The following is a 13,698-nucleotide window of genomic DNA, read 5'->3' as shown; positions in this document are numbered from 1 at the left end:
ACTGCAACCTTTTTGGTTATGTAGTTTTAAATTAGACCCGAATACTAACAACTTGCAAAAATGGTCTAAACAAAAGAAAAATAGAAATTTAAAATAATTGAACAATTGCTTTCCGATCATCATCACCCTTGCAATTAATTTTTTTATCTTTCTAAGACAAGACCTTCTAAAAATAAACAAAGAAGAAAAGAGAAAGAGAGAGAAAGAGAAGAGGAGAGAGGAGAGAGAGAGAGAGAGAGAAAAGAGAGAGAGAAAAAAAAAAGAAAAAGAGAGGAGAAGAGAAGAGAGAGAGAGAGAGAAAAAGAGAGAGAGGAGAAGAGAGAGAGAGGAGAGAGAGGAGAGAAGAGAGAGAAAGAGAGAGAAAAAGAGTTATGAATTCTTTTCTATTTTTTTCCAACCCTACCCAACACGTTACCCCAAAGGACACCCATGACTGGCTCATAAAAAAGCGAGTGTCACCAAAATGTATGCAACTGAGCACAGGTGTAAAAATTTGACACAGGACATGATGGTGATTTTTCATCCATCTACCGTGAACCCCTAGCCACCCAGTCCTTGTAATTAATAAAATGAAACCTAACAGTTAACTTGTGAGTTATGAGATTAAAATTTTGCTCAATTAGCACTGTGAGGGAATACATGAAGCATGGAGCAACTCATTCCAGAGAGGCATTGCCACACTTATGTCTCATCTTTGTTTTTGTGTGTATGTGGTTAATCAATCTTTATAGTAGTATATTATTGTTGCTTTTTTCAGTCACAATTACTTCCTTAATTCATCCAATTATGTCTACTTGCCTTTCACTCATCAAAAGAGCAGTTACAGCAATATATTAGAACTGATGAGGCTAGAAGACAATCAAAACGCAATTCAAATGGGGGGATTTTGTGTGATGAGTCGTGGATAATTGATAATGACAATGGCCTTTCTAAAGTAAAGTTTTTATTTATTTCATCAGCACTGCTGTTAAATATCATAGGTGTAGTACACTGGCAAAACAGATTATTTTCAATTTGACCAGAATTTTAAAAAAGAAACTTTAGTGGAATCCACATATAGTCAAAACTCTAAAAGTCAACTCCAATATCAGATCCCACTGTATTGATAAACTAAGACAACTCCAAAAATCTCTTAAGCAAGATAAAGGTTTAAAATGTTTGGGCGTTGGTTGTTTTGAATCTCTGTATTGAACAGGGCAAAATAAAAAACATGCTTTTTGTTTTTTTCCCACATTGTACGCCAGCATGCCCAACGAACAATATTATGTCAACAATTTTATGCCCACCGTTCAATATGTCCAATTTCACAATAACATGTAAACAACTTATCACCCAGCCAAGTGGGTAAATAAGAAATCTTAACGATTCAGTGGTCACAGATTGTAAGTCTTTCCATATCACATCACGTCGACTATTGGTGGGTCCTTGAATTTTACAAATGTAAACCATGTAAGGATATTGGTCTGAATCACACTTAATCTATTCTAAATTCTCATCCAAAAACACAAGCACAGGTCCCGCCAAGAAAAGCACGCTCAATGTTTAAAAATAAGACGTATTAAAAGGAAAAATAATACAAAGCATAACACAGAGATATTTACGAGGAAAAAAATACATCTCCCAAAACTAACTATAAATTGACTGTTTCCCTCCCATCCAGCGAGACAAAACCAAGTAATCTCATTCCAAGCAAAGACAGAAAACAAGTTGGAAACCAGATATACGGAAGGAAGACACAAACATGTACCTCCCTGCCCACTATCGGAGGTATGGTGGTAGGGATGGGATGTGGTGGTGGTGGTTGTAGAGTGATGGTATGGATGTAATGTGTCTGGTGGTTGTTGCAGTTGTGTGATGGGAATGGTTGATGTGGTGGTTGTAGTAGTTATGTCGTAGTAGTGATGATAGCGATAATGATGTGGTGGTAGAGATGTGATGTGGTGGTTGTTGTAAATAGTGGTGGTAGCATGGTGATCTGGTTGTGGTTGTTGTAGTTGTGTTGTTTGTAGTATTTGGTGGTAGGATGGTGATGTGGTGTTGTTTGTTTTTTAGTTGATGTGTAGTATTGGGTTGTTGAGTAGTGGTGGGATGGTGTGGGGTTGTTGTAATAGGGTGGTAGGGATGTGATGTGGATGGTTGTTTATATGAGTTGAGTTGGGTTGTGTGGTGGTTGTTGTAGTAGTGTGGTAGATTTTGTGTGTGGTGCAGTGGTTGTTGTGTAGGTGGTAGAGATGTGAGTGGGTGGCAGTGGTTGTTGTGAGAGTAGTGATGGTAGGGATGGCGATGGTGGTTGTTGTAATATGTGGTGAAGGGTATGGTGACGTGGTGTAGTTTTTATAGTAGTGGTGGTAGGGTGGTGGTTGTTGTTACTTGTGGGGAAGAATGTGATGTGATGTGTATAGTGGTAGTAGAGATGGTTGTGGAGTTTGTAGTAGTGTTAAGATGTTGATGGGTTTGTGTTGTAGTAATGGTGGTTGAGTAGTGTGTAGGGATTGGGATGTAGTATTTGAGGTAGTGGCGACAGTAATGATGATGATGTGTAGTAGTGGAGGTTTTAGTATGGTTGATGGTAATGACTGATGATGATTAATTGGTGTGGTTGTAGTGATGATGATGATGTTTGTAGAGGGGGTGGTGTTTTAGTAACTCTGGTAGTGATAATGATGATGTAGTTGTGGTTGTAGTAGTGGTGGTAGGGATGCTGATATGGTGATGGTTGTAGTAGAGGTGGTAGGGTTGGTAATGTGGTGGTGGTTGTAGTAGTGGTGGCGTGATCCTCATGGTGGTGATTATTACAAGGAAGGTAATGAAAATAATGTGGTAGTTGTTGTAGTTGTAGGACGTTGTAATGATGATGATGATGATGTGTTGTGGTGGTGGTTGTAGTAGTGGTCGTCGGGACAGTAATGTGGTGGTGGGGTAGTGATGATAATGATGTGTTGTGATGGTTGTTGAAGTGTGGTGGTAGTGTAATGATGTCTGGTAGTGGTAGTGGTTTGATGATGATGATGATGATGTGGAGGCGTGGTGATGGTAGGACAAGATGATGAAATGGTGGTGTTTTGGTTGTAGTTGTGGTGGTAGGATAATGATCACATGGTGGTGGTTTTGGTTGTAGTAGTGGTGTAATGATAATGATGCGTAATGTTGTTGTATTATGTTGGTATGGTGATGATGGTGTTGTGGTTGTAGTAATGGTGGCACTGATCATGATATGGTTGTAGTAGTGGTGATCTCGCAAAATTTAGGTAGTTTTCGAGGAGATTTTCTCAATAATATCCAAATCAAGGAGTTTTCAAGCAGTCCTTGAATTTAAGGAGGTTGGAATACTTGTCATATAAAAATTCATGCCAAATTTGCCCGACCAAAACTATCAAATAAAGCTAGGTACAGGAGTTAAAACCCAAATCTACCTAGTTTAAAATGATTTGTTTTGCGTTCGAGTCCAGTGCTCTACCAATTGAGTTATCAAGATCTTCTAGGAATCAGTGATAACATATTCCCATTATTTAAGCAAATGTCATTTTTTTATGCTTTGTTGTAATCTATATGCTATTCCTAGGGAGCAAAAACTAAATGAAATTTTAAAATGAAAAATAATAATAAACACAAAACAAATTTTTAAACGTATCAAACTTAATCCAAAACAATTACTGTTGATCTTTTCGTTTCAACAATAGGCCTACTTTGGATATCCTGCTAAAGTTTCAATATATTCATGATTGAATCTATTTGCTTTTTATATTTTAGGGGGTTTAAGGCACGTGCTACTCTTTTTAGTCATTTCAGCAAGATAACGTGGAAAGGAAAATAGATATAAGGGGGATAGAGGACAACATCATCCTTTGAAAATTGTTTTTACAGTGAAATATGCCGATGATACTGCTATTATTAAAGGATAAAGTTACAGAAAAGAATTATTTCAAACAAATTAACATCTTCATGATGGAGTAGACAGAATTCATGGAAAGCAATGGAAAGAAAAGCATTCTCAATTACCAACAATAAAAAACATATTTTATACCATGAATTCTTATACCATCTGGGAGAAAGTTTTGTCAGATTAAATGTAGAACTAAAAAGTACAAATCAACGTTCGTTCCATCAGCAATAAAAATGTTGAAAATTTCATATGGTAAAGCAAAACCAAGGACTGATGTGTTGATTGATTGACTGATTAATTTATTTAATGTTAGATTAATTGACAAATCGATAATGATGATAATATTTGGGGCAAATTGCCACTATTGTAACAAATTGAATATGAAATGCAACTGTTTAGGTTGTGCATATCGCATGTGTGAAAGAGAGAGAGATACACATGAAAGAAAGAGAGGGAGAGAGAGAAAGATAGAGAGAGAGAGAGAGAGAGAGAGAGAGAGAGAGAGAGAGAGAGAGAGAGAGAGAGAGAGAGAGAGAGAGAGAGAGAGAGAAAGTAGGAGTGAAATATCTGTTCAATGTTATAGTTATCATATAACTTTATAACAAGTGTAACTAAATGACAAATTGCCATATTTATGGAAATAAAGATCTATTATTATTATTAGTGACCTCTCCTCCAAACCATGGGAAGTCAATTTGAATCTTATTAAAACAATAAAGACAAGGCAATAAATCCAGCTTTGAGTTTGCCTCTGAAGAATGAACGATGCCAGAAAGTTGGATAGCAACGCCATGCAGGAAATTAGACATCATAAATTAAAGACAAGCAAGACCTGGTTATATTGCTGATAGTTTCCTCTGTCAATGTACATTTTCTGTTGCCCCAGCATCAACTAGTTAAGTAAGTTAAAACGAGTTATCTCTAACCCAATGACTTGAGCCTTTATATAAAAATCAGTTGTTAATTAAAACGAAGAATAGTGGTAATACAATCTAAATAAGCCTTGTGACTTTAAAATTCCTAAAACTCCTAAAAACAAAACAACAAAACAATTTGATATGTTCTCTCTCAGTTTCAGTGATAAACTAATCAAATCTTAAAAACAAATTATTTTAAAAGTTTAAATCAAAACTTACCATGATTGTATGCTTGGGATACTTTTTGCGCACATCCCTCACAAACTGAACAAAGTGCTCAGAATATCCATTAGCTACATCAATACACACAAAAGAAATCTCAGGAATTGCCTCAAGAATAGCGCTCAATCTCTCAAGGTCACCGGTACCAATACCGGAACTAGCTGCCACATTCTGATCAGAGATTAAATCAAAAGTTATAACAAGAAAAAAAAAATATTAGAAATCTAAATTAAGCAACAACAAAATAATGCAAAGAGGTTACTGGATGTAACAAATAAATTGAAAATCAAATTCAAAAAAGTTAATAAAAAAACAAACTTAGCAACTACAGGATATCTATAAGCCCCAGCAGCCTAACCAATAAAATGAATTCTCTGGATCCCAAAATTGTGCTGTAATCAATGATCAAGAATTGAATGGAAATGCGTATTGTAGTTTATAAACTTACTTGTAGAATATCTTTATTCTCAGCAGCAAACTCTTTCCAGTCGTCCACAGTGTAATGTTTATGAATGGTGGTAAACATGGCATGCTGAAAGGTAATAAAAATTTAGGCATAATTTAACAACTGTTGATAAATATTTTTATGTCAACAAATCATGGGCAAAATAAATTTAAAAGAGAAAAAAAATCCATCTAGACCGAAAAATGGACATAGCACCGTGTTTTCCTTCAAATAAGTATAAATATGAAAAATCATAATATCAGGACTCAAGCTATATGTCACGACACCATTCATATCTTATTAAGCAACGTTATATTAAATTCAATTTCCTGAATGCAAGTTCTTCACTTCTTACAATTATTGATTATGACAGACGAAGGGATGATCTGTAAATAACCCACACTAAAAAAAATTCATATGGAAATCGAAACGGCATGACAACTTAATCTGTATCACAAATCTAAAAGAATAATAATTTTTTAAATAATAAAAGCTAAAGGAGTAATCGTTCAAGACAAAAATATTGAGAGTTAACATACCTTTCCTAAGGCCTTGGCCATCTCAAAGGTGCCAACAGTATCCATATTCGCTGCTATGATGGGGATCCCAGTATAGGAGTGGCCGGAGTTACGGAACACAAAGGAACGTATCAAGTTGACCTGAGGAGAAAAAGTAAATATACTTAACATCCTCAACTTGAAGATGAAAGTTATTGTGCGATCAATGACACATCCAAATTTCAAAGAATTTGTCTCTGGTATGTCACTTTCATATTTTGATTCAGTCTGTTTAAAGTCAACATCTCAGAACCAAAAAAGTTGTTGACTTTAGGCAAGGTTGACTTTATATCAATTTAAGGAAAACAATGTGTGTGGTGTATCAAATACTTGTATGTGCACAATAAAATATGCCTCTTACTGAGTAGACAATTCACACGAGTGTCCTTTAACTCCCAGCTGACATGTCTGATTAGGAGATTTATTGGGAGTGTAATTGTGGAGGGTTTTTTTTGTGTTTATTCTATATATATATTTTTTAAATGTGCTCCTTCCTTTTTTTTTTTTTTGGGGGGGGGGGGGGGGGTTCATTATCAACTTTGTTATTGTTTATTTGGTGGTTTGTTTAGTCGTGTGACTATCTGTCTCATTGTGTGTGTTTTATCTGAACTAACGAAAGCGTTGCAGAGCACCTTTAAGGGATGTTTAGGTTCTACAGAAATATATATTTATTAACATTATTATTATTATCATCATTATCATCAAACCATCATGCCACACAATACCATGGGTTGTTGACCGGTTCAATGAAAACAGCAGCATCAACAAGTTAATACTTATTTGGCTGTGCTATGGTAAGGCCTAAATCAAGGTTAATCAGGTGGTATGACAGGATTCAGAGTTTGAATAGATAGCTTACATAAAATGTGTGCATTAGCTGGCTGATATTTAGCTGGTTTGCAAACTGTTCAGATTGCAAGAACTTTTTTTAGCTTCTTTTCAGTTTTTGGAACATTCTGAAGTGTCATCGACATTTGATATGCGTTCTTGCTAATTATTAAATTGCCTTTGGGAAACTGGTCTTTGATCATGTCAGTAAAAACATCTATTCCAGCTTTCTTTCCAGCCTTCATTTTAAAAAGCATTCTCTACTTCAGTTTTGGTAGTAATGAGAAGCCTGAGAGACACGAACCAAGCATCCTTTGATATCAGACCAACGGCTATGAGGAATCAGAAACATGTAAATGAGGAATTTTGACCCCCAAAAAATGAAGAATTCACTTAGCATACGCTGCAATGCAATTGTTTGCTCCTGCTGCCACACCATTCTCAGTGTTTTTATTATTAAACTTTTTTTTTTGGTGGTGGTGGTGGTGGTGGGGAGGAGGAGAAGGGTTATTTCGTATCAATCCCCTTTTCAAAAATGTTTTAAAAGGAACGCTTAATGCAGTGAGAATACCAAATGACATTCTGAAGCGTGTCAACCAACATTTTATTTGACAGAAGTAAAATGGGTGTTAAATAAGTCTGATATCAGTTTGTTGACTAGCCAACACACCAAAAAAATTTGCTGGGAGATTTGTGTGCCTGTGTATATATGGGGGAGAGGGAGATTCAAAATTTTGAAGGCAGATTTTTCAGCAACCCCAAAATTGAAACAATGATCAATTCAATCTACTGGACAGACATAATAACAGTCATCAATAGGTATATTCTTCCAAATGCAAATACCTAGGAAACTAATCTTCACTATACTGTACTTTGTAAACACTCCCTCTCAAGAAAAAACATAGTCGACTCCCACTATGAAATCCATAACAAAGCCATACAATATGTGGAGAATGCAAAGTACCTCAGTGTGACCCTGACAGTAGTATGAAGTGGAAGAAGCATATTGTGAACACAGCTACTAAGGATAGAACCATGACCTTCCCCAACAGACAAATCCACCACTGCCACCAATCTGTGAAAAATAAATGCTATGAGGCAGATGTCAGGCCCATGCTGGACTATGCTCAGTGTGGGACCCACACACATCACAAGAAATCAACGAGCTAGAAAAAGTAAAAAGTCGGGCACCAGATTTGTCAGTGGAAACTATGAGCGGGATATGAGCATAACTCCCCTCATAAATGATCTCCAATGGAAACTGCTAAATGAAAGATGATGCCCTAAAAAAATCTGATCATTTGAGTCAAGTCCGTTTAAATTTAAATTAAAAAATTAGAAGACTTTCCTTCAATTTTGGATGGATGTATTATAGATTTCTTTAAAAATTCCTTTTCCAAAATATCACAAAATGAATATAGTTTCGACACAGATGAAGGCTAAGAAAATTGGTTCGTTGCTTCTTAGTGGGGTCATTATTTTGAGGCACACCTAGATAGTACCTGTCTATGCCTCATTAAAATTTCAAAAAGAAAAAAAGTGAAGAGACAAACAAATGTCCCCTAGGCCCTTACTGCCTTACTAAAATTTATAATCAAATCAAATATTCCGAGTCAATCTGCAAACACAAACATACATAAACATACAACTCATCAGTGAGGCACAATTCACTCTTTTATTCAAGTTTTTTAAAAACCTCTTTAATTAAACTAACCACCCTGTTTGGAATACGTTGTCAAACTTGGCGGTATATTTATATATCGTGTTTTTATGCACCTCCGTTGACGGTGTATCTAGCGGATCGTTTTTATACACCTCCGTCACGCATGCGCGTTCCACCCAATTTCATCAGCGATATTGTGTTTCTGTATTTGGACATGACGAAATTTATATTGTGACATCTGTAGGATGGTTCTGTTAATAAATTTATATAAAAATATTAATAATCTAAAAAATCGAAATATAAAACTAGAAAATAGAAGTTGCATTGAAGGTAAAATAATGTTTTAGAAAGACATTAAATGTGATGAACAGTCAGGTGGCTCCGTAGCGCAGTGGATAAGCTGTCAGACGTTAACCTTGAAAGTACTGGGTTCGATTCCCATTGTAGACATTTTTTTTAAAAAGTTTCCTTATTGAGAAAGACATCATTTTTGTTGTTTTTCTTCTTTCTGTTGTTTTTCAAAAACGTTTATCAAGTTTTATTTTTAAAACTTAGATTTTAATTTTCTAAAATTATTTATTTATTTGAGATCAGTATTTGTGTGCCATGTTTCTTTTTACCTTTAATTTATTATCATTGTATAAACGTACATCGGTAATCACTAAGAAGCAACGTGCAAAACTACAATCTAAAACTCGTTAAACCTCATAGACGTATGCAGCAACATTTTCATTAATTAGCCATCATCGCCAACGGAGGTGCATAAAAACGGTGCGTTTTTGTACACCTCCAACGGAGGTGCATAAAAACGCCACCATATTTAAGATATGTCACATAGAATTATCGTGAAATAATACACCCGTGCTCATCATTACGTTGGAGATAGGTGGTGTAGTGATGTTTTAGTGAAGATGCATATAATTCACAAATTTTAAAAAGAATAATGTTGCCTAAGCCTAAGGAAAATGTTCTCACCTCCGCTCGGCTTTTCAAGGTGCTTCTCTTGGGTCGGAAAAGAACATCCTTGAAATCTAGTTTTATGTCGTTGTCAATATGAGGCATTATTACTGTATCAGACCGTGGCTACAAATTAGCCAAAAGAAAAATGGTAACAAGAGATAGATCTCACTGAAATAAAAATGGTGCTCGTTGCCGTTGGTGAGGGATAGTCTCGACTATCACAGGTATTCAGAGCTCGCACTTGGTCAAGAATGCCGACCGCCGACTGCTAGAAAGTAGGTAAAGAAGAAAAGATCGTCCTCAATAAATTTCGATTAAATGCGCCTTTCACAATAAGTGGATAGATACTTCTGTTTAGTTTACTGCTATAAAATTCAATAAACGTACGGATATTCATGATGAATCATACCTTTCAGTTATGCGGTAAAATTTAACTGTACAATATAAAAACTAGGGATGATTATGGTATAGAAGACCGGGCAAATAGCTGCTTTCAAATATGGACATTTGACTTTGACTTTATTGTATTTCTTTTTAACACCTTCAAGACATCAACTATCGATCAAAATTTTTGTCAGATACATAATCAGATTCGTATTACAATATTATGGTCAACGGACGTATTTTTTCCGTGCACAATTAAATTTTATAAATTACTTTTTAAGTCAATACAAGCGTGGTCCCAAATCAGACTACAATATAGGTCCAAACGTTGTGTCAATATTACTATTGTCAATGCAATATTATAAGTATTACCCATTTCCTTTCTTGTAAGGGCGCGCTCTTACACACACTGACTGGCAGGGTTCAAAAGAAAACGATGCTCAATGCGCATCTTGTATTTTATCCCCTCACCCATACCCCACTGATGGGAGAGTGGAAGGCAATTGTCTTTTTATTTAGAAATAAATCACAGCCGTCGTAGTCGCGTCGTCGTCGTCATCATCATCACCATCATCATCATCATCATCATCATCATCATCATCATCATCATCATCATCATCATCATCATCATCAATACCATTCTCATCCTCATCGTCATCATCGGCATCATCCTCTACCACTACCACCACCACCACCTCCTCCTCCTCCTCCCTCCTCTCCCTCTCCTCCATCATCATCATCATCATCATCATCATCATCATCATCATCATCATCATCATTACCAACATATCTTCTTCTTCCTCTTCCTGCTCATGTCCCTCCTGTTCCTCCTCATTCTCCTATCCCCCTTCCTCTTCAACCTCCTCCTCATCCTCCTCATCCTGCTCCTCCTCCTCCTCCTCTTCACTGTCACCATCATCATTATCATCATCATCATCATCATCATCATCATCATCATCATCATCATCATTATCGTCATTATCATAATCATCATCATCATCATTATCATCATCATCATCCCTATCATCGTCATGATCACATTCACAACAAGACTACCACCTGTTAAATATTTTTTACATTATGGATTGAATATCGATCTCTTTTTTTTTTAGTATTATTAATAAACAATTCCAAACTGTTACATCAATAATTATTCGTTGGCTCTGGATGTAGACTGAAGAAAGGCGAATAATATGAACTTCATTCAACGACTATTCCTGCTGATTGCGATTAGCTGATGTAGTTTGTGTGTTTATGTGTGTGGTGTGTGTGTGTGAGAGAGAGAGGAGAGAAGAGAGAGAGAGAGAGAGAGAGAGAGAGAGAGAGAGAGAGAATTTGGGGTGCATGCGTGTTCAGGAGTGGAGAAAAAAAAACATGGTGGTGGTTTCTGGGCTGTGTATAATAATAAAGTAATATATAGTGGGTAGGCTTTTTATTTACTTAACTTCTACATACGCTATTTTTCATTGTTAGCATGGTATCCACAATTACTGCTGCACGGTAGTGCACGGGGACAATAATATACTAGTATGAGCCGCTGGGCTACATTTTGTCTCGTCGTCTGAAATTCAACGGGGCTTTCATTGTTCTTAAATAAAAATTATATATATAATGATAATGCCATAAAAGCTTAGATCGTCAAATAAGGCGTAAAGCTCGTTAAAAATAACACCAACAAAAGAAGAACAAAAAATTAATCCTTCACCGCAATAAGACCTATGGAACCGAAACTTACCCCAATTTATATAGCACTATACGTACGGCAGCAATTGCTTGCCAGTTTATCGTGAGGTGCTTTTTTTCACGAGTTAAGATGGATGGTTGGTGGGAGGGGTGAGATAAAAGTCTCAGCTTAAGCTGGGAATGATCAGAACCCCTCTACCAAAGGGTCTCATAATAATTTTATTTGAACAATTTATTTTTCCGTTTGTTTATTTAGAATGCCAATGGCGTTTTTCAGCTTGGTAGATTTCTCTATTTATTTTTCTCCCGTGTCTTTACTTGGGATCTACTTGAACCAAATCTGTGCCCTCCACCTCAAAACGGTAATATGTCAAGAATATGAAACTAGGGTTAATTCTTTGTGATTTTTTGAGGAAAATGGATATGTAATGTAATTCCTAACATCATTAATTTCTGGTCTTTTTTTTCTTTATTTCATTGTCACCTTTTGACATCTGTTTGACTCCGACATAATATCGTTTGAGAGGAAGGGTCACATTTTGGTTGATTATTTAGTTGACGTATCTGTTGGTTGAGAGGAAAAAAATATTCATTAGTTTGGGGGGGGGGGGAATTCATATTTTCTCATACTTCTAAAGGTTTTCCTGTCCTGTCTTGTACATATCGGCAATTCAATGAAGTCAAGAGTAAGATTACACTTACTGTTCTTTTGGACTAAATAGGTAAGATATCTAGTCTCAGATTAAAGTGGAACCGAACTCCGCCCTGAAGGAGTTCAACTTTACGAGTTCCAATGTATCTGCGTACTTCATAAAACTTATTCTATCGAAAAGTGAACAAAATGTGACCCACCGCCCCAATTCGATGTTATGACAGAATGACTCTTGTGCTCAACAACAGTGAATTTAACAATAAAATAATCATAAATATCCCATTTTTGTTTGTCATACTTTTAAGGGACTGAATTCAGCCTCCTCACTTTAAAAAAAATAAAAAGCAATATATACGCTATCCAGTTTCATTAAAAAAAAAAAAAATTAATAGAGTATAATCAATTTTCAGTATCATCCCGACATAATACCGTTTTGAAGCGATGGGTTAAAAATGACATTTTACTTTGTGAGAGAGAAATGACCAACCGGACATGTATTCCTAATCAATATTACTTAATGTTTGAAAATGAACGGATGGAAAATAGAGCAAAGTCTTCTCCAACCCCCCCCCCCCCCCCCCCCCCCCCATTAAAAAAGCTAACCCCCCCCCCCCCCTCCCTTCCCCCAAAAAATAATAACAAAAAACAAACAAACAAACAACCAAACAAAAGATAAAAACAAAAAACAAACAAAAAAAAATACAAAAACAAAAATAAAAACAAAAAAAAACAAGAAAAAACGCAAAGAAAAAAAAGAAAAAAGATACCCCCAATAAAAAATAACACGCCCCCCCCCCCCCCCCCCGAAAAAAAGAAAACAAAACAACACCAAACACTACACAAAAATGTTTAATCCCGAGATAGTTATCTCTCTCCGTCTAATCCGGAGAAAGTTCCTGGTGCAAACATCAAGGACCACATAAAATTAATCTTTTAGCTCTCTACCATGGGAAAATAACGAGAGTATAAGATAGACTGCACGTCTTTCTTTTAGCACCAACGATCCTTTCTTATGTCTCAAAAATGTCCGGCCAACCTCATTTGCTCTTCTGTTTTCTTGATTAACCGTGTACATGCGGGATTAATTTTGCTCTGACAAGAGAGCAGAAACATTGATCATTTAATTCTGAGTCACAAAGCAACCTGTACCTGTTTTCTTAGTGAACGAGTTACGCCTGTTGATCAGATTACAATATGGTTGAATATATGGTCTGCTGTTACTATCAGATAAAAAATAAACAATGGGATGTATGTTATTTGAAGAAACCACAATCTAGCATTAAAATCGTAATTCGCGACTTGGCTGTTATGGGAACGATTCATCTTTTATGTCCGAGCGGTACCCCTATGGTGTCTCGTATCGTAACCAATTCAAGCGATGATGATGGTGGTCAGTGACTTGATTTTTGACAATGATAGAAACAACTCTACATGCGGGATTGTGCCTGTGAGTACTAACAGCATTTTTTTTTCGAGCCTCGCTCGGCTTATAGTTGAGACCTTG

General features: G+C 36.1%; 1 protein-coding gene across 1 annotated transcript in view; it reads right to left on the bottom strand.

Moving 5' to 3' along the window:
- The window catches only part of LOC144977098 (GMP reductase 2-like), a 118,098-nt gene extending 108,321 nt beyond the window's left edge, over positions 1-9,777 (bottom strand). Inside the window, exons 1-4 of the mRNA XM_078921895.1 lie at positions 9,491-9,777; positions 6,007-6,126; positions 5,471-5,554; positions 5,020-5,193 (exon numbers count right to left, since the gene is read on the bottom strand). Coding sequence (XP_078778021.1) covers positions 5,020-5,193; positions 5,471-5,554; positions 6,007-6,126; positions 9,491-9,577 — 465 coding nt within the window. The 5' untranslated portion in view covers positions 9,578-9,777. The remainder of the gene's footprint in view (positions 1-5,019; positions 5,194-5,470; positions 5,555-6,006; positions 6,127-9,490) is intronic.
- Positions 9,778-13,698: the final 3,921 nt, after the last annotated feature.

This window comes from Berghia stephanieae, chromosome 7 (genome assembly GCF_034508935.2).
Source record: "Berghia stephanieae isolate SIO BIC M18660-M18661 chromosome 7, UCSD_Bste_1.3, whole genome shotgun sequence".
Taxonomy (NCBI): domain Eukaryota; kingdom Metazoa; phylum Mollusca; class Gastropoda; order Nudibranchia; family Aeolidiidae; genus Berghia; species Berghia stephanieae.
Note: the sequence above shows the minus strand (reverse complement) of the source record. Positions and strands in the feature narration are given on the sequence as shown.